The sequence below is a fragment of the Salvia splendens genome, chromosome 11, assembly GCF_004379255.2.
Source record: "Salvia splendens isolate huo1 chromosome 11, SspV2, whole genome shotgun sequence".
NCBI classification, from domain to species: Eukaryota; Viridiplantae; Streptophyta; class Magnoliopsida; order Lamiales; family Lamiaceae; genus Salvia; species Salvia splendens.
Window position 1 is genome coordinate 5,800,942 of NC_056042.1, and position 20,237 is coordinate 5,821,178.

The 20,237-nt window shown below is 39.7% G+C and overlaps 1 protein-coding gene and 3 non-coding genes across 5 annotated transcripts; 3 read left to right on the forward strand and 1 right to left on the reverse strand.

The window, feature by feature from the left end:
• The first annotated feature begins 3,175 nt into the window (after window positions 1-3,175).
• On the forward strand, window positions 3,176-3,256 carry LOC121756660. Its single transcript, XR_006041038.1, has one exon. It is a non-coding gene; the product is annotated as a small nucleolar RNA U61 (small nucleolar RNA).
• Window positions 3,257-3,315: 59 nt separating this feature from the next.
• LOC121756665 lies at window positions 3,316-3,396 on the forward strand. The gene has a single exon (XR_006041043.1). It is a non-coding gene; the product is annotated as a small nucleolar RNA snoR14 (small nucleolar RNA).
• Window positions 3,397-3,432: 36 nt separating this feature from the next.
• Window positions 3,433-3,523, forward strand: LOC121756657. The gene has a single exon (XR_006041035.1). It is a non-coding gene; the product is annotated as a small nucleolar RNA Z101 (small nucleolar RNA).
• A 2,552-nt stretch (window positions 3,524-6,075) lies between these two features.
• LOC121753959 (type I inositol polyphosphate 5-phosphatase 2-like) lies at window positions 6,076-9,854 on the reverse strand. 2 transcript variants are annotated; one of them, XM_042149266.1, is made up of 10 exons: window positions 9,524-9,849; window positions 9,324-9,423; window positions 9,139-9,231; window positions 8,833-8,920; window positions 8,592-8,696; window positions 7,574-8,342; window positions 7,238-7,422; window positions 6,955-7,063; window positions 6,704-6,849; window positions 6,076-6,417 (listed from the first exon to the last, which is right to left on the reverse strand). In XM_042149266.1, exons 1-10 carry the CDS (start codon window positions 9,557-9,559, stop codon window positions 6,231-6,233), a joined length of 1,818 nt encoding a protein of 605 aa, XP_042005200.1. In that variant the 5' UTR covers window positions 9,560-9,849; the 3' UTR covers window positions 6,076-6,230. The 2 variants fall into 2 exon arrangements, with proteins under 2 accessions (XP_042005200.1, XP_042005201.1); XM_042149267.1 differs by lacking the exon at window positions 6,704-6,849 and having other exon boundaries at window positions 6,275-6,417; window positions 9,524-9,854.
• Between the last annotated feature and the right edge of the window lie 10,383 nt (window positions 9,855-20,237).

Here is a 20,237-nt window from a genome sequence, read left to right on the forward strand (position 1 = left end):
GCAAAATGCATAAATTGAAGGGGAAAAAATGATTAATAATTTTTGTGAATGTAATTTTGAAATTGGAGGGAAACAATTGATTTCTAATTATTTGTGAAGGTATTTTAATTGAAGAGAAACTGAAATGTATAATCTTTATAATTATTATCCATGTCATAGTCAGTACTATAATTTGCAACTAATATTACCAAATAAAATATTGTCTATAGCATCTTATTCATAGTACTTAATTACCAACACACATGATAATAATTTATTTTATTGGTAAAGATAATACTCCAAAAAAATATGAATTATTTTTATTTCAGTCAGTTTTTAAAAATTATGAGTTTTATACGTCAGAAAACTTTTTTTTTTCTCTAACAAGGTGAGAGTAGTAAAACTCATTCTTTATTAACACTATTTCATTTTTTGTTATCTTTCTTATTTTAAGAATTGTGCATTTAAACACGTATTTCGTCAAAAGTTGATATTTATGTAGGAAGGAGGAAGTAATAATTTATTAATGTGAATATTTTGTTTAAAGTTACTCCATAACTTGAGCTCTTTAAGACACTACCCCAATTCAGTTATTTGTCGGGTATTTTATTTAAATTATTGAAACCATTTATGCACATTGAGAAAAAAAAATTGAACTTGGAAACTAGATCAAACTATTGATTTTATCTAGTTCTATTTATTTGAAATAATCTACCATTTAACAAAATTAATAATATTATACTCCTATCACTTTGGTCTCACCATGTAGTAATAATTTTAGTTATATAATACTATAATTTTAGTTACACCATAAACTATTTAAATAATTTATGACTCACTGCACTAAGACCATAATTATCTCACTAATTAAACTACCTAAATGGTTGGAATAAAATACACAATCAAATAATTAACATGTAATCAACGGATCATAACGCAGTTAGCGGCACGGAGATGTGGTGACCTTAAGAGCATCCACAACCGTGCTCTTGCCAGCGGCACGGTTGTGGGCCCGGGCGGTACTATTCATGTCTGCTCTCTGGCAAGAGCACAACACCCACAACTGTGCTCTTCCGCAAGGACGAACACAATTAATTTAATATTCAATTAAACATAAACATTTCCATAATACTAAAATTCATTAAAAAATCACAATAAATATTACAAAATACAAATAAAATAAAAAAGACATAATTAAAATCCTAAAAATTAAAAATTACATAATTAAAATACTAAAAATTAAAAATTACATAATTATTGGCTAATATTACCCGAGGAAGACTACTCATCCGGCGGCAACAACCCCAATTGTTTTTGGAGACCCACTATCATGCCCTCGTGCGTTTGAAGTTGCGTGGGGGTCATAGTTGACCTATCGGCCATATTGAGTTGGGCCAAAAGGGCCCACAACGAGTTGTTCGGGGGTGGAGGTGGAACATAGGGTGCGGGTTCGGGGGCGGGGGCCGATGGAGTCGCGGAGCGCCGGCGCTCGGCCGCCGCCTTCTTCCTTCCTTGCGGTCGGCGTTGGGAACCGCTTGGTCCGGCGTCGGGGCTACCCAAGTTAGCTCCGGCGAGTTGGCTAGCCACTTCTTCGGAGCCGGAGTCGGATAGGGATAGCGACCTTGACCGTTTGGAGGAGCCGCTAGAGGAGGATGTTACGCCTCCCAGATACCTCGGGTGGAACCGCGTTTCCTGCCAAACGTTGAGGTACTTGAACGACTTACCGTTCATGGATTGGTATGTGCTCAACGCCGCAGTGATGATGTCGACCTCGCTCCGGCCGCTCCCGGCATTCCGCGACTCCTGGAGGAAATAGCCATTGAACTTGCCAATTTCGTCGTTGGCTCGGCCGATGCAGTTGCGCACCATACTCTCGTTGCGCTCGGTCGTTCCCGGCGGCCGGTTTGCATTGTACCGGCGAGATACGCGCCACCAAAAGTGATCGCCCGATTGGTTCGTGCCAACCGCCGCATCTTCGGAGATTTCAAAGTACGCCTTGAACAATTTATCCATCTCCGCCGGCGTGTACGGTGTGCGGACACCGCTGCCGCGAGTAGTAGCTTGCGGAGGTTGGGAGGGGGCGGTCGGCCTAAGCTCCGGTGTCCACCTGTATCGTCCTTCGGAGGCACCTTGGTCGTCGATTGGGTATGGACGGTAGCCACCCGGAACGGCCGAATCTTGGGTTTGAGGAGGGGCCGAATATTCTGTTTTCGGAGTAGGAAACGGTTGTGAACCGAACCATTCGGGGTTCCAACCGTGGGAGCCAGTAGGGTTATCGCCTTGGCCGGACATAGTGATGTTGTAGGGTATGAGATAATGAAGATGAAAATGGATATGAGAGATTGAAGATGAGAATGGAGATGAGAGAATGATGATGAGAATTGTGTAGTTTGATGTGAATTTTTTGGAGTGAAATTGAGGGTATTTATAGATGAAAGTGTGTATTTTTAGGGTAAAAAAATTAAAAAAAATTAAAAAGTGGGAAAAAAACGGTTATAAACGGATATAATTTTTTTGGGAAGTGAAATTTTTTTAATATTTTTTATCGGTTTTTTTAATTAAAAACCGATTTAAAAAAAAATTTATTTAAACCCAACGGCTATGCCGTTGACGAATGAGGGCGCGCCACGTCAGCTGCTCGCTGGCACGGCGCGAGCGCAGCAGCGGCGGGTGACGTCCGTGCCAGCGGCGCGGACGGCGGTGGCGAGCAGCGCCACCGTTGCGGATGCTCTAAGGTTATGGGTTCAAACCCCGACATCCGCCATGAGATTTTCGGTATTAATCTGCAAACCTTGTCGTTAAACCAAAATAATAATAATAATAATTAACATGTAAATAATCAAACAATAAAGTTGGGTATTATCTTCATTCAAAATGCTTAAAACGACTAGAAATAATATAGTACTAATATTCTTAAAAATTAAAATAAATAACTGAAATTGGGTGTGTACACTTTATACATTTTTATTTAATTTTGAGTCGACAATTATTGGTAGGGTTAAAAGGCGGCGTCAAAAAAATATCGAAAGCGCGGCATAACGCATCTAGGGTTTCCTTGCTGCCATCACCAAATCGCTATAAATTGCTTCTTTCACCATTCATTCTGCACTCACCTTCTACATCTAAGCTCTCCGCTTCCTCTCTCATCTCAGTTTCTCCAATTTTATGATTTTGTGCTTTTCTCTTTTGCTTTAATTTGCTGTGATGAATATTTAACTGTGACCCAAGACGCTTGTCGTCGGTGACGGTGCACAACCCTCTAAGAAGTTCTGAGCTTTACTCTCTTTTCTTTTCCTCTTATTTTTACATGAAATCTAAAATTTCAATTTGATTTTAGCGAGGTGACGATATATTCATGTCTGTCAATCCCCTGATTGTTTGTGATGTTAAAAGTGAATCCCGACAGGTTCTGATCGCTTAAATTTCAAATTCAATTTATTATTTTGTTGATTTTTGGGGCAGAGGATGAATCTTTTTTGTCAAATGGGTAATTTGCGACTGATTTATTGTGATGATAACTCACCTTGGAGAACTGATGCCCTCCAATTTATCTAATTTTTTATTTTCTTCTACGTTTAAACACCATCCTTAAATGTACATTTCTAATGACACAATTTCAAGGAAATTACTTTTATGGAATACTATTTTAATGAAATCTTCAATTGTCATTTTTCTTTATTTCTAAACACATTATGGTAAAAGACAATTTGGCTGTTACATAAAAAAGGACCGTTTAAATGTGTAAAAGCAGATTATGTTGGGGATGGAAGGAGTGTTTGCAAAATAAAATGAATAGAGAAAGGTTGTGAAATGTTCATACACAATAGAGGACTCATCGACTGCAGAGATAAAACGAATGTTAAGAGTACTAAAATTTGCCAAATATTTACTACTTTGGTTGGATTTGAAAAATTGGACATTTTTTAAAGTTTGTGGTAATTATTTTTAAAATTTGTGGAAAATATCTGAATACACTGATATAGAAATCAATATCCTTTTAAACAATTATAGCTCTATTTCACTACCCAAATTTCAATTTGTTGCCCGGAGACTGAATTTGGAGATCATATGCTGAATAAATTAATTTTTAAATTATCCACATTAAAATCCCCCAAAAATACACTCCACAAGACTTGAGAGTATCCACAACCGTGCTCTTGCCAGCGGCACGGTTATGGGCTCGGCCTCACTTTTTCTGCTCTCTGACAAGAGCATAACACCCACAGCTGCGAGCATAATTAATTTAAAATTCAATTAAATAAAAACATTTCAATAATACTAAAATTCATTAAAAAAATCTAAATAATATTACAAATGACAAATAAAATAAAAACGACATAATTAAAATCCTAAAAATTAAAAATTACATAATTAAAATACTAAAAATTTTAAAAAACCACTAAGCATTGCCGAATTTAGCTCTCATGTGTTTGATTAGGTCTTCTTGTAGTTGATTGTGGATTCGGGTATCGTGTATTGTGTGCCTTGTCTCGAATCTCTGGCCAACCGTCGTATGCTCGCCTCGGCGTGGGGGAGACCTCGCTGTTGAGCTTCCGGCTTCGTCCTCGTCGTAGAAGCTAGCCGCCCTCGGCCCTTCTTCGGCTATAATCATGTTGTGTAAGATAATACACGTGAACATGATGTCAGCGATATTATTCACGTACCATAGCCGAGCCGGGGACTTAACAATGTTGAATCGGGCTTGAAGGACCCTGAAAGCTCTTCCGACGTCTTTCCGTGCGGACTCTTGACGCTGCGCAAAAAGAACCCGTCTCGGGTCGTGCGGGTTGTTGAACGTCTTCACGAAAGTCGACCACCGTGGGTAGATACCATCTGCGAGATAGTAACCCATGTGGTATCTATTTCCGTTGATGGTGAAGTCGATCGCCGGTGCTACACCATTCATCACATCATTGAAGAGTGGTGAAGAATATAGCACATTCAAGTCGTTGTTGGATCCAGCAACGCCGAAATATGCATGCCAAATCCATAGGCGGTAGTCGGCGACCACCTCAAGGATAAGCGTTGGGCCGCCGCCTTTGTGACCGCTCAAGTGTTGCCCCCTCCAAGCAGTCGGGCAATTCTTCCACCTCCAATGCATGCAGTCAATGCTGCCAAGCATTCCGGGAAAGCCATAGACTGATTCGTGAAGACGAAGCAACCGTTGGCAATCATCGGTGGTGGGTGCCCGAAGGAATTCATCCCCGAAAGCTGAACGAACGCCCTCGCAAAAATTCTTTAGACAAAGGATTCCAGTGGACTCACCGATATGCAAATACTCGTCGAAGATGTCGGCCGTTTGCCCAGTAGCGAGTTGTCAGATGGCACACGTACCCTTCTGCAACGGCGTGATACTTTGTCGGCCGGCTGCATCTGGACCTGTTTGGAAGAATTCAACACGTGCGGACAATGTGTTGACAATTCGCATGAACAAGCGCTTTGACATACGAAAACGGCGACTGAAGTAATCTGCCGGAAACCGCGGCTAGTCGGCAAAGTAGTCGGCAACGAGCCTTTCATGGGCTCCCTCCCAGTCACGATGGATGTAGCAGCGATTTGATCTGGTTCGTTGAGGAGGAGGAGCGGGGGTATTCGCCGCGACGTATGCTTCGTAAGCGGCACAATGTTGTTCGTAGTATTCTTGTTCTTTGCGCTCCGCTTCCGCCATAATATGGGTGAAATACATTTGAGGTTTTGAGTGATGGATGAATGTGTTGATAGTTTGTATGAGAATTATGAATGAGAGATGAATGTGAGATGATTTGATGTGATAAATGGATGATGAATGTATGTATTTATAGATGATTTTGGGGAAAAAAAACTATAAAAAAAAATCAAAAAAATTCAGAAAAAACGGAAAAAAACGGCTATATTTTTGGAATTTGGAATATATATATATTTTTATTTTTTATCATTTTATATAATTAAAAATCGAATTTTAAAATAAAATAAAAAAATAATTCAAAGGCAACGGCTATGCCGTTGCCCAATCGTAAGCCGCCACGTCGCCAGCGGCGGCGGTATGCGTCCTCGCCGCTGACATGGACGGACGCGGGGCCGCTGTCCACCGTTGTGGATGCTCTGAAGGTTGATGTCTTGGAAAAAATTGTAATTACATAGTAGTAATATTCTTAAAAAGGCTGTTCCTTTCTTACACTTGATTCGACTAGAGATCCAAATGACACACATATCAAAACACTAATAATCTGATTATGAATTTGTATCTCAAGTTAAAAATTATTGAGTTTGGTTTACAAAAACTCAGGATGTACCACAGCACTTGAAAAGTTTAGTGCCTTTTTGAGCTTCCGTTGATCAAATATCTCAACTTCCACTAAGAATGAAGAACTCACTGGTCGATGATCTGAAATCCTCATCTCTGATCTCTTGTAATACAGCTGCTTAATCCCTTTACCAAACCATAGTATCCTGTCACACCTGCATACCATATATTGTTATATTTATAAGTTATAACCCAAATCAAAATGTTTGTTGAGTTAAATGGAGATTATTCTTTAAGCATTCATTTCTGCCTGTTTGGTCCAGACCAAGTAGTCCTATATCCTAAACATGAAATTTAGGACCAAAATCTGTTATATTGTCTAACTGGGGAACCTATAAATGTTTGGTCGGAGTGAAAGCTGTATCTAACTAACCACATTCTTTTGTGGTTCCTATAAATTTCCTTTATGAAAATTTTCTTAAATCAAAGATTGTGACTTACCATGCTGGGGATCTTTTCTTTTCTCCTTTAGGATTTTGACCAACGTATCTATCTGTGTTGATTTCATACTTATAAGTTGGAGCAAAGTTGATCATCCCTTCTTTCCACCCATCAAACACATGTCCATTTCTCAGTTCCCGGCTTAACTGCGAACATGCTCTAACTATTACAGTTCTGCTTAATTTGTTTGACCCTTACTACTTAAAACATCAAGCTTTAATAGTAATGGTAGTTCCAGTTTAGGTCTATACCTGATCGTTGTTGAGAAGCACAGCCCACTGCTTCCTCTCGACAAGCTCTCTCACTTCTGAATCCGACATATTGATCCGATAATTCAAATCTCCAAACCAGAATATCTTGCTGTTCGTTGAGAGATTGTGTAATCAGTCATTTTTTTATAATCAAGAGCACATAGAATACAAGAAAGGACCATTTAATGAAAGAAAAGTTAATGTTTTTATTGCCAAAAGTATTAGTTCAAGCTTCGATTTCAAATCATAAAGCATAATCTTTAACAAGATATGGCTTTCTTACTCGTGAGAGGGGATTGTCTGAGGCTGATCAATGTCAAAGAGGGTTGAGAAATGAGTCCGCCTTATGATTTCAAGAACATCAGCGTTGCGCCTTTGCTCGGCCCCAATTTTTTCGCCCGAGGTTAGATGAGAGCAGACAAAGCATAGACGACTATGAAAGAGCGACATGCTTATGGAAACAGATCCCTGTGAGAGGCAAAAAGGAAGCAGTAAGGTCAACAACTGTGGTATAATCTTCACAATTTAAGACATGAAATTGTCATTTAATGATTAAGATGAAGGTGCATCATGATACTTTCACAAAAACTGGACTTCAAAAACAGAGGAATGAGCAAACCTTGTTGCCCATATAACCCATAAGCCCCACTCCAACTGGAGAGACCTTCAAGTGGTTTATGTGTCGCCTCAGCTTTCTGCGCACCCACACCGACACATATATTCCGACCATCTGTTTACTCACGATCCGTACATACACTGGCTGCGACTTTCTTGGAGTGGTTGACACTGCATCCTCATTTCTGAAATCTGACATATCCGCGAAACAATCTTCTTCCTCTCCAGGAATTTCATCCAACTCCTCAGACAGATAATCCACAGCTTCATCGAGCTCACCATGTTGATCCATGTGGATCGTCTGTAGATTTCCAAAGCTTCTGTGCATCCTCTTTAATCGTGGGAAATTTTGAGGGCTGGAGGTAAGACCATTACTCGTCCAGCCTATTCTTGCTGAGCTGCTCAGCACTCTTCGTAGGGACCTAGACGATATACCTTGATGAGATGTAGCATCAAGTGATTGCTCTGGCCAGTCCAATCTGTTGTCCCAGATATTCTTCCTACTGATCTTCGAGTCACTGTCCATAGTGGCGCCTCCAGAATTATCGGGAAATATGTCGAGTGCAGGAGTATCTGCCTCATCAGCCAATGTATCAGAAGCAGAGGAAGTCCTGAAAACAGGAGAGGGCGGTGCGCTGTAGCTTTTGTGTTTGCTTCCGGGTTCTGCTGACTTATTCAATGTTCTGCGGATGATAGCCTCCCATTTGGAGATCGGCCTTCTGCATTCTGCAACAAGAACGTTGCCTGCACTCAAGGGAACCACTTCCTGGAAGCTGTGATGACCCATAAAAGGAAATTAGGATTATTGAGTGCTTTCAAGAATAAACAGAAACTTAGGAGAAAACTACAGTTTCCATATATGAATATTTCTGGTGATCTCAAGTAGTTATGGTCAAATCACAGAGTCCAATTGGTGTGAAATCAAGAGAGAAATTTTGAGAAGATTTTCTTGAGACACGAATATGATGCACGAATAGCTATCAATCTTCCAAATGATTTCAAGATTTTGCTGCTAATCTTACCCGAATATGTATATATCAGCTGGCTCTTGCATACACAGCCATTCGTCAATATCAAGATCAGCATCTGGAATTCTTCCAGCAACATTCCAAGTACCTATACTTACTCTGCATGCACGAAATCACTTCCTTACCACAGAAGTCGAACAAATAAAACCAGTCCAATAACAGCCGAGTAGGAGATGTTAAAAGTAACATCACTACAGGCAACACTAGAAATTTATGATTTCTTACTGAGCCAAACCTCACATCTTTTGTATTTATATACTGAAGTCGCAGAGTTTCTGATTTTCCCCTCCTGTGTTTCAATGATATTCCAGTTGGAGGTTTACCTGGATTATCAGAATCATTTAGCATCAAGACCGGATATTATTTGAGAAATTCACATTCCAAAAGTTGGAGGCATGGATACAGAAACAAGATATAGTCTAGTATTTGATCAAGCAAATGCTATATACATTCGAAAAACCAAATTTCCCTGCGTTTTTAATATCTAACACAACGAATTACAAAGATCGGATTTCAAAACAACATACAGTCTTAAAACTACCTGATGTAGTTTTGGTTGAGCAAGCAGATTGAAATCCCCTCGTCGAGTCGTCATGATCATCAAGCATAGTAGATTCATCTTTACAAGAGCAAGCTGCCCAAACCATCAGTCATGTCAGAAACCAAAAGCAAAGCTCAAAAACTGATGAAGCAAGAAACATGGTTGAAAGTTGAAACAGGCCATACCATCATCTTCACTCTCTGTGTCCACTTCATCTTCACTGAAATCATAAACCTTTGGCTTGATATTCAGCCATTTTTTCATCATAATGGAGGGCCAGAACGGCTGACATAAAAAAAAAAAAAATTAACCATCAAAACCTCTACATTCTCTGAAACATTTCCACAAACACATCCAAGGCAAACTCCAAGCAACCATCTCTTACCTCAGACCGCTTTCCCCTTCTACTCTGCCTCTTCATGCTCGGATCACAATTGAAGCCCCACAGATGCTGCAGCGAATCTAATCACTTATATATATATATATATATATACATTTGTTAGGCAAATTGAAGGAAGATTCGCGCCTTGTGGCTTGTACCAAACGAGTGATGACAGATGAGAAAGGGAAAACAATAAAGTAATGGTCAAGCTCAAGAGGCATCCACTGCCACAACTTGCACAGTTTATTTTTTGATGGTCCAGACATAGATGGTGTCGTTTTCATCATGAAAATCAAACTCTAGAAGACACCAACCCTCATTTTGAAATATTAGAATGTCTCTGTCAATTTGAAATCTGGCTGCCATCTACAGTGACCATAACTTCATAATCCCCATTTTCTTATGATTAATAAGTCCACCCCATGCATGATTTGTCTGCTTCTTGCTTGATTGTGCATTTGTTTATGTGGTAATAATCAAGATTGCGTTTTTATTATTATTTTTTTTAAATTATGGTTGCAAATGACAAATCCGTTAAAGCTTGGTTGGAAGTGCTCTGTATAATTTTATATTAATCTCATTCAACAAGTCTATGCTTTTTAATGTTTTGTTTAATTAAATAATCAGATTTTATCGTTCATTTAGATTTGAGTTGACTATGAGATGCCCAAGGGTATCAATTTTTAGTTCATCATTGGATGATAAAGGAAGACCTCTCTAGTATAGTTTATCTGACAATAATTTTTCTAATTACTCTTAAGTTATGTTATGGAAAATAATTAATTGGCTGTAAACACATAAATTTTTTATACATTTTTTTTGTTCGTAACGTTTCTTTTAATCTAGATACAAAATTCTCTGAATTTTCTTCTAAATTTAATTTAATTTAATTTAAATTTTTTTCTAAATTGAAGCTGCTGTGATTGCTGGAGTAATTTGGAACCTATTTATGAGTATTACAATCACATGCATTTGTAGCGTGAATATGACAAGCAAATGCATCTCTAAGCAAGATGAGTTTGTAGTTTGAACCGTATCAAAATATTGTGAGAAGGCTTATGTGATCACATCTAATTCATGCATCAACGCCTACAAATTCCGATTATATATATCACAATAAATAGTAAATATGACGAACCAAATGCAGTTTTATGATAAAAATTTATAACGTAAAATATGTCATTCACTCATGATATTAGAACTAAGGCTAAACCAATGTAATTCACAAAGAATTGTTGTCTACAAAAGGAGCTAAACCAATACAAAAGAATTGTTGTCTAATACTACAAAGTACAAAAGGACTATCATTCACTAATGATATTAGAAATAGGCTAAACAAATGTACTTCACAAATGTAATTTACTCTTCTATATTATTAAGTTTTTCTCTCTTAGAGCATCCACAATAGCGCCTAGCGCACAGCCTAGCCGAGCGCCGGCGCTAGGCGGTGCGCTAGGCGATCTATTGCAACCGCCTAGCGGATTTCGCGATAAAATACCGCCTAGCGCTCGGCGGTTCCGCGGCGCTAGGCGATCCGCTAGGCGCTATTGCAGCGTCCGGATAGCCTAGCGCACCGCCTAGCGCGAATTTTTATTTATTTTTATTTTTTATTCCGAAACACTATATATACGCGACTTGCCTGTCATTTTCATTCGCACCACTTGTATTAACGAGTACTCTCTCTATCTAAATTTCTGTACAAGATCAACAACGGTAAATGGATATCAACAACGAGCCTACTTCAGGGAGTAGCGGATCTCAAACTCCCCCGATCCCCGTGGGAGGTGGATGGAGTCAGATGCACCCGAGTCAGATGCACCCATACTACAACATGAACCCGTGGCAGCAGATGATGCCCGGGATACCAGCGGGGGGGAGTCCGCCGGGGGCATTTCCGGCGATGTCGGGGTGGGCACCCAGTGTCCAAATGCCGGGGTGGGCACCCGGAATGCAGATGATGCCCGGGGGGTACCGGCGACGCAGGGGACGCCGGGGGACGTCTATCGCCCCAGTGTTGATTTTTCGACTGGTTCGTTGCACACATCGACGCCAACGGAGGCTGCGCCTCCGGCCCAGTTTGACACTTTCTCCTTCGATGACTTGGGGATAGATCTTTCCGGTATTCCGGATGCTCCCGTTCAAACGGGGGGCGCAGGGCGGGGTCGGGGCGCCCCAAAGAAGAAAGGCAAGGGGAAAAGGGTCGGCGAGTCCTGGCAGCCGGGTGAGGACGACAACGCGGTACGGAGGAGGTGGACGGACGCGAAGAACGTCGCACTGTCCAAGGCGTGGGTGAGTGTTTGCGACGATCCTCTCGTTTCGAACAACCAGAGGATCGTCAACTTGTGGGGCAAGATAGCAGCAGCCTACCAGAGGTTTTTCCCGGAGGGGAGGCCACGCAATGGGGAGGATTGCCGGAAGGCATGGGACCGAATAAGGGTTGCGGTCTTCCGATTTTCGGGCTTGTACACCAACGTCCTCCGCATGATGAGCAGTGGGCAAACTGAGGACGACTGCAGGAGGATAGCGGAGAAAGCCTTCCCCCTGAAGGGGGTGTACAAGGACTTCACCTACTGGAACTGCTATCTTGTGCTGAACGACTCCGAGAAGTTCCGAGTAGGTGTCGACTCTGGCTGGCCGAAGAAGCAACGACTGAACTATTCCGGTGATTTCAGCGGCAGTAGCGGTGGTTCCCACGACCTCCCTGAGACGGCCCAGGAGTTCCCGACCCCTCGTTCGTTTGCTCGCCGTACTCGCCCGGTTGGGCACAGGTGGGCTCAACGGGAGGCGATGGGGGTCGCCGGGGGTTCACAGGAGGTCCAGTCGGCATCCCCCCTTGGCCAATCCACAGCGGATCTCAAATTCTTCGCGCGTCAACAAACGCGCGCTCAGATGGTCAAGACGATGGCCGAATGGCGGGCGGCGGTGGACCCCGTGGAGAAGAGTTTGCTTCAAACATTGCTCCTGAGCATGCAGGAGGATTTGGATGCGGCACGGAGGGAAGCTGCCGGGAGTAGAGGCGGCGGAGGCGATGGTGGCGACAGCGACGGAGGAGACGACGACGGCGACGAGGAGTGAATTATTGTACTTTTTAAAAAATTATTGTACTTTTTTTTTATTTATTGTAATATTTTTAAATTATTGTACTTTTTAAATTTTTAATAGTATTATTAATGTTTCCCGTATGTCTCGTAAATTAAATTCCGTATATTGTGTGATTGTTAATTATTTCATTTTATATAATTGTTATTAGTGATGTGGCTATTGATGTGGCTGGGCTATTTATGATGTGGCTACGCTATGGCTGGACTATTTATGATGTGACAGGAGGATTTTTAGTGCTGATGATGTGGCAATGGCTAGGCTATGGCTGGGCTATTGCTGGACTATTCCTATTGTGGATGGCCTTATACTTTATTTTTTTCTCCTTTTTTTAATTTTCTCTCTATTTTAACCATTAAACATCATTTTTTAAAAATTTTGTGTAAAAAGGAAACGTCTTACTATCTTGGAACGAATGGAGTACAATTTAGAAAATATTTCATCCATCTAATTCAAGTTGTTCACCTTTTTGTTTTTAGTTTGTCTCAACTAAGATGTCAACCTTTTATGTTTGAAATGCATACGTCTCCTCTATTCTCATTATAATATTCAATTATCATTTTTTCTCTATTTTATATACTCTATAATTCCATCTATATTTTCATGTTACTAAAGAAGAATAAAGATAGATTTACAAAAATTGTAAGACAAATTGATTTTGATTTAATAATGAATATCATTAGTTACATATTTGTATGACTAGTTTGACCCTATTTAGGGCATAATTCACAAAAAAGGACCAAATGCCCACTTGTACACAACTTGACTCCTATGCTTATATTGCTTCTCGTACTTAAAAAATTGTTATTATGACAAATTCATGACTCGTACATATAGAAGGTGGAGGTTTATCATAGTCTTAATAAATAGAGAAAGAAAGATAGATCAGTAGCCGCCGCAAATGCATTATCAACCACCAAAACTATCGATCAAATGCAATTATCAACCACCAAAATTATCGATCAATTAAAGATAATGCTCGTTTCTACTTTAAAATGTAGTAGCATACCCTGTGATTATATATCCAATATTAAATCATTAGATCAGTAGCTAGTTTGATTGGTCAAACCTCTTGAAAAAATCATAATTTTAATTGTTCATATACATATGATAAGTTTTAATAAGATATAAATATTTGATTAATTATTATTATGATAACTTTAATAAAACTATCACTACTATTGCAAAAGTGAGTTAGCTGGTTAGATCTTAATGAGTTTGTAATAATACGAATTTAATCTTTTTTATTAATCAAGGTATTAAACCTATTTTTCAAATACAAAAATAGCAAATATAGAAAATAGATTTGGAATTTTCGAAAGAATTTAAAGCCTACTAAAGTAGTAATAATACAAAAAAAGAGACGATAGTGAATATTACGACAATGATACAAGGATAAAAAAAAATAGTGCCAACTACATTGAATAGAACAAAATCACTATTAGAAAATGAACTACCTGTAAATCTATATCAAACCAAACTTATCATAATCATCATTCTCCTTTATTCTTCTAAGAAAGAGACAATGTCCCCTTTTAATTTGACTTCTTGGACAACTATAAGGATAGTAAATGTAATCTCCATAACGTCTAATTATGCGTGTATTTTTATAACCGGCACATCCATTTGCGATCCCAATGACTAAAGTAGGAACTATAGAGTGAGGGGATTGATAATGAGGTTACGAAAAATTTATCTTAAAGAATCTAAATTTTAGAAAAAAAAAATATTTACACCTACATGTTAACGTTTGATAGCTATGATTTTTGTAAAATGATAATAGTGCAGTCCACAAAATATGATTAATTAATAAAAAATACAACCCCAATCAAACTATATATAATCCATCAAGAATCACACAAACAATTGTGCAGATAAGGCCAAACTGTTAGATGCGTACAGTTAAGAGATTAAGAACTCTAGCTCCTTAGTTACCACATGGAGTATTAATTTTTTAAATTTATATATTACTATTATATGTTAGCCATGCATACACGTAAGTAATGAGTTCAAATAGAATAGACGCTGCCCCATCCATACCAAATTTAGATATGCTAGTAGTTTAGGATTATCAAAAGCTACTTTAAATAAAATACTACTCCACTAAGTAGGAATATGTAAATATGTGCAATATGATGGGTAGGACGGTAGATAATTATTAAGTCTAGCCAGTTGAATGGACAGTGGAGAAAATAGAATACAAGTTGGATTGACAGTTCACATCGTTGATTTGAAATCATTTTTACAAGTATGGCTCCATTAATTAAATGTAATCATGAGAAAATGAAAATCAATCGCATCTTAGGCTATTGGCCCCCTAATTGGGACTACCGATTCACGTGTTCTATATCTCTAAGAGCATCCGCAGCGGTGCTAGCTGGCAAGGACGGTGTTCGTGCCGCTGGCGCGGCTGACCCTTGCTCGCCGTTGTGCTCTTGCTGCTAGCACGGCGTTGCTCGATACGTCGAGCACGTCCGTGCCGCTGACGTGGCGGCGCCTGATTGGCCAACGGCAATGCCATTGGAAATTTTTTTTAAATCGGATTTAATTTAAAAAATTCGAATTAAATAAAAAAATAGTTTCCCACTTCCCAATAAATTATATCCATTTTCTCCTCACTTTAAATTTATTTTTCAAAATTTTCCCCAAAATTCTCATTTTCATCTATAAATACCCCCACTTCCACACCAAAAATTTCACACCACACTACACAATTCTCATCTAAATTCTCTCATCTTCTCTTATCAATTCTCAATCTTTCACTCTTACTTACAAAAAAAATGTCCGGCTCCGGCGATCACCCCTCCGACTCCCGCGGTTGGAACCACGAATGGTTCGACTCACAACCATTTTCTAGTTTGGAAACGCAATTTTTGGCCCCTCCTCAAACCCAAGGTTCTCAAGTTCCGGGTGGCTACCCAAGATTTTAATTATGTAATTTTAAATTTTTAATATTTTAATTATGTAATTTTAAATTTTTAGTATTTTAATTATGTAATTTTTAATTTTTTTGTAATTTGTAATAGTATTCCGGATATTTTTAATGCATTTTAATATTATGGAAATGTTTTTATTTAAATTGAATAATAGAATGGTGGGACCCTTAAGCATGTCCTTGCGGAAGAGCATGGATGTTGGTGTTGTGCTCTTGCCTAAGAGCAAGGAGTAAAAAAGTACTGATAAAAATGGGTCCGAGCCCACATCCGTACTCTTTGGCAAGAGCACGAATGAGGATGATCTAAGACCCTAAACCCAAATTTCGGGTTATAGCTAAATTCTAATAACAGTAATAAATCGGAAAGATGGTTTATCTCCACCAATTTTCCATGATTAAATCATATTTTTGAGCCTTTAAACTTAATTTTGAATAATCATGAGAAGGAAGTTTATGTGGTATGGCTAGGCATGCACAAGGGTCACGAACCGCCGGTTCCGGTTCATGAACCGGCGGTTCAAGATTCAGGAAACGCTTGAACCTGAACCGGCCCGCCTAGCTCCCGACGGTTCCGGTTCAGGTTAAAAAAACTGGCGGTTTACGCGGCGGTTCAAAACCGCCGGTTTTTGGCTTGAACCGCCGGTTCCGGGTCGGTTCGACGGTTCGTCGACTTTTTTTTTTTGCATTGTTCAACTATTCAATTTTTAATAAAATTACATTACACTTTCAAAGTTGTTTATGTATGAAATGTGAGTAAATAAAATTAAAAAAAATACGGCTAAAGTTGCAATTTTATTGAAATTGCATGTTTACAAGTTACAACAATTACAAATCGAAAACATATGCCGGTCTTGAAGTCTTAAACAAAATTTAAATACAAATGAGACTACTAGTCAACAACTAATTACAAATGACAAGAACGACGTTGAAGTTCTTAAACGTATAAGTGTATTATATATATACTCTTAACCGGCGAAGAAGATCTTTCTACATAACTAAATTAAGGACACCATTAGCAATTCAACTTTAAATGTTGAGTTTCGTCTAACAATCAACAATTATAGTAGAATTGTCAAAAGTTTCCCTCATTTAGCCGTATAGAGAAATATACTTCATCGACTAGAGTATATACAAATACAATTATGTAACTGTATTTGCATATTTTTAAAGTAGGAATTAATGGGAAAAAAAGAAATAAAAGAAAAAGGACTTGAGCTCAACTTAAATTTAAAATTTAAGTTGAGGTGCCTACGTATCCCAATTGCTCATTTGCATTAGGGAATCAAAGTCCGCGTAGTTCTCTTACCTTACTTACCTATTTGGCTTGGCCGGCGGCGGTTGACGGTTGGCCTAAGCTTCATCCCCGGTGAATTCATCTTGTGACCCCCTTTGACGATCATCCCAATCATTTTCTTGTTCTCGGACGTCAGCTTTGGCCCAATCATCAAGTAACATCACGGCTTCCATATTTTTCGTCTAGAGCTTACTTCTTGATTCATCCAACACGCGCGAGCCAACACTAAAAGCGGACTCGACGGCTACGGTGGAAGCCGGAACAGAAAAAATCTCCTTGGCCATTGAAGCAAGGATGAGAAAATCTTTCTCGTGGGTTCCCCACCAATCGAGGACGTCGATTTGGGCGGGAGGAGTAGGACCTTCATCACCAAAGGAAAAGAGTGAATCAAAATATAAATCTAATTCACTGACCATACCTGAGGACCTTCCGCCGGTGCTGTAGTTGTATAGGTCGGCTAGTTGGGATTGCGCGTCGGGGTCATCATAATCGGCTTGAAATGCCAAGCCATAGTTATGTTGTGGAGGAGGGGGTCTTCTGACTTGGTGAGTGGTGTTATACTTGGTTTCATATTCGGTGTAGAGGGAGCGCAAGTTAAACTCGAGGTTTTGTTGCACAACTGACCGGTCCGGGAGGTTTATTTGAAAGGTTTCTGAGAGGTCGACTCCAAATTCTTCACTGGTACCGGATTGGATTGCTTGAAGGGGACCAAGATCAATTGAACTCAAATTGTTATAATAAAAATCTAAAATTCTAGAGGTACCTGCTAATTTCCATTTTGGATCCAATACCTTTGCAATCAAAAACACGTTAGGAATCTCACTGAAATACTTGAGCCATTTTTCAATCATATAATACAAAACGCACATTAACTCGGGAGAAGAGGAAGCATTTTTCATTGCAGTTTTAAAACCAAGGGATATGTACATGCAATGCTCCAAAACACGAACAGCAGTGCAATAATAAACACCCCACAATTCAACAGTAGCATTTTTAAAATATTTGAACAATTTAAATAAAGCCAAACTGTTATCCCAACAACTATGCGAAAGATATAAATCACGGTAGGGATTAGTTCTATAAAAATCACATAAAGCATCTTTATGTGTCAAAGTAGAATTCAGAAAATCATATGTCGAATTCCATCTATGAGACACATCCATAGTAAAATTCGTGTACCTGACATTCTTTTGATGGCAAAATTTCTTCCATGCTTTGCCAATAGGTGGCTTTTGATGGATTAATCTAACTGCATTTCTAATAGGAGAAACATGCTTTTGCCATAATTCAAGCGCATCCTGTATACATAAATTTAAAATATGGCAAATGCATCTTTGATGAAAATACTTACCTCCAATTACCGGTGTACAAGCCGCAATCAAATCGGCGATACTTGCGGTGTTGGCAGTTGCATTATCAAAACCAATAGAAAATATCTTGTTGCATAACTGAAACTCATTCAACACTTGTATAATCAAAGAAGCAATTTCGGGTGCAGTGTGTGGAGTTTCAAATTCTCTAAAACCAATTAAACGCTTGTTCAAAGTCCAACTATTGTCCACAAAGTGAACCGTAATACCCATGTATGAATGACGGTTACAACAATCCGTCCAAACATCTGAGCAAATGTTCACCCTGTTGCCCAAGTTAACTAAATAACGTGATAATTCTACCTTTTTCTCCAAGCATTGCCGAACGGTAGATCGTTGCACGGTCATTCTACCTATTCTTTTGATTGCTACATTCAAACCACTTTGCATAGTAACCTCAAAACTTTTGTCATCAAAAACATTAAAGGGCAAATGATTCATAGCCGCCCATCTAGTCATTGTATCATCAAAATTCTTTTTCTCATATTTAAATAGAGGCGTACCTGACGAACCCGAGACGGCGTGTTGGAAGTTTAGTTGGCTTTGGGTAGAGGTAGTGCCGCATTCTACCGGATGCTTTGTCACCAAATGGCGACGGAGGGTGCCATATCCACCACCGGCGGACCATTTGTACACTTTATCGCAATAGTTGCAGTAAACATGAAACTCTGAAGTCTCTTCTTGAGAGTTCGGATCGTGAGGACTTGGAATCACCACCGGGACCTTCTTGTAGTGTTTGACAAAAATGTCCGATTTCAAAGCTTTTGCCGGGTTAGCGGGTGGAGGGGGAGGCATCTCCTCATTTCCGCCGGTGCTAGAAGGAATACGAGAATGCGATCTATCCTCGTTGTTGTCCGAGTCCGACGATATAGTAACGTCGAACTCCTCATCTTGTTGGGAACGACCTCCCCTACCCCCACCTTGTTGCATTTCAGCAAGTAGCATGGCGGTCCTATGCTCTTCTTCCATCTACAAATATTATGTACGTAGAAGTTAAAAGTATGAACGGAAAAAAAAATTATGAAATTTTGAAATATGAATTGGAAAACAAATTTTTCATTACTTACTTGCATGCGTTCGGCTGCCAATCGGGAAACCTCTTCCATAACATCTCGACGACTAGGTCGTCGAGATTTTGAGGGACGCGAAGTACTTTGATCTTGGGCTATTCCCTTGCCCCGATCACCACGTCCCGATCCACCACGAGAAGAAGACATATTGATAAATGAAAGTAGTATGGACTTGGAATGAAATATGTATGAAGTATAAATGAAGTGGTAAATTATGAGCACAACAACAAATATAGTAGTGAGTAGAAAGTGTAGAATTGAAACGTAAACTTGCGCAATTAGAGAGAATGAGGAGAGAATAGAGAAATGAAGATTGAGAATGAAATCCTTGTTAACACAAGAATGGGGTAAGGAAATATGAAGGAGAAGTGGGGTATTTATAGGAGTAAAATTGGATGAAATTTTTTTTTTGAAATCGGCCGAACCGCCGATTTACCGCCGAAACCGGCGGTTCAAGCCTAAACCGGCGGTTTGTCCACGGTTTGGGTCAGAAAACCAGTGGTTTATGACCGGTTTTGCAGGCCTAAACACTGCACCTACGACCTAGCCTCTGAAAAGTCACCGGAACCGGCGGAAACCGGCTGCCAAACAGGCGGTTTCTGACGAAAACCGGCGGTTTTCCCAGAAAACCGCCGGTTCCCACCGAAAACCGCCGGTTAACCTCAACCCTACCTGAACCCCTAGCCTACTGAACACTATTTGACCCGTTGAACCGGCGGTTCAAACCGTCGAACCGCCGGTTCACGGTTCAATAAATTTGCGAACCTGAACCTGCCATTAAGACCCGGGAAATCGCCGGACGGTTCAAACCGCCGGTTCCGGTTCATGAACCGGCGGGCCCGAACCGGCGGTTAACCGCCGGTCCGGTTCGGTTTGTGCACGTTTAGGTGTAGCCCTCCCTAAATGGGACTGTTGTGCCACCAATCAAAATCTGTAACACCAAATTTCG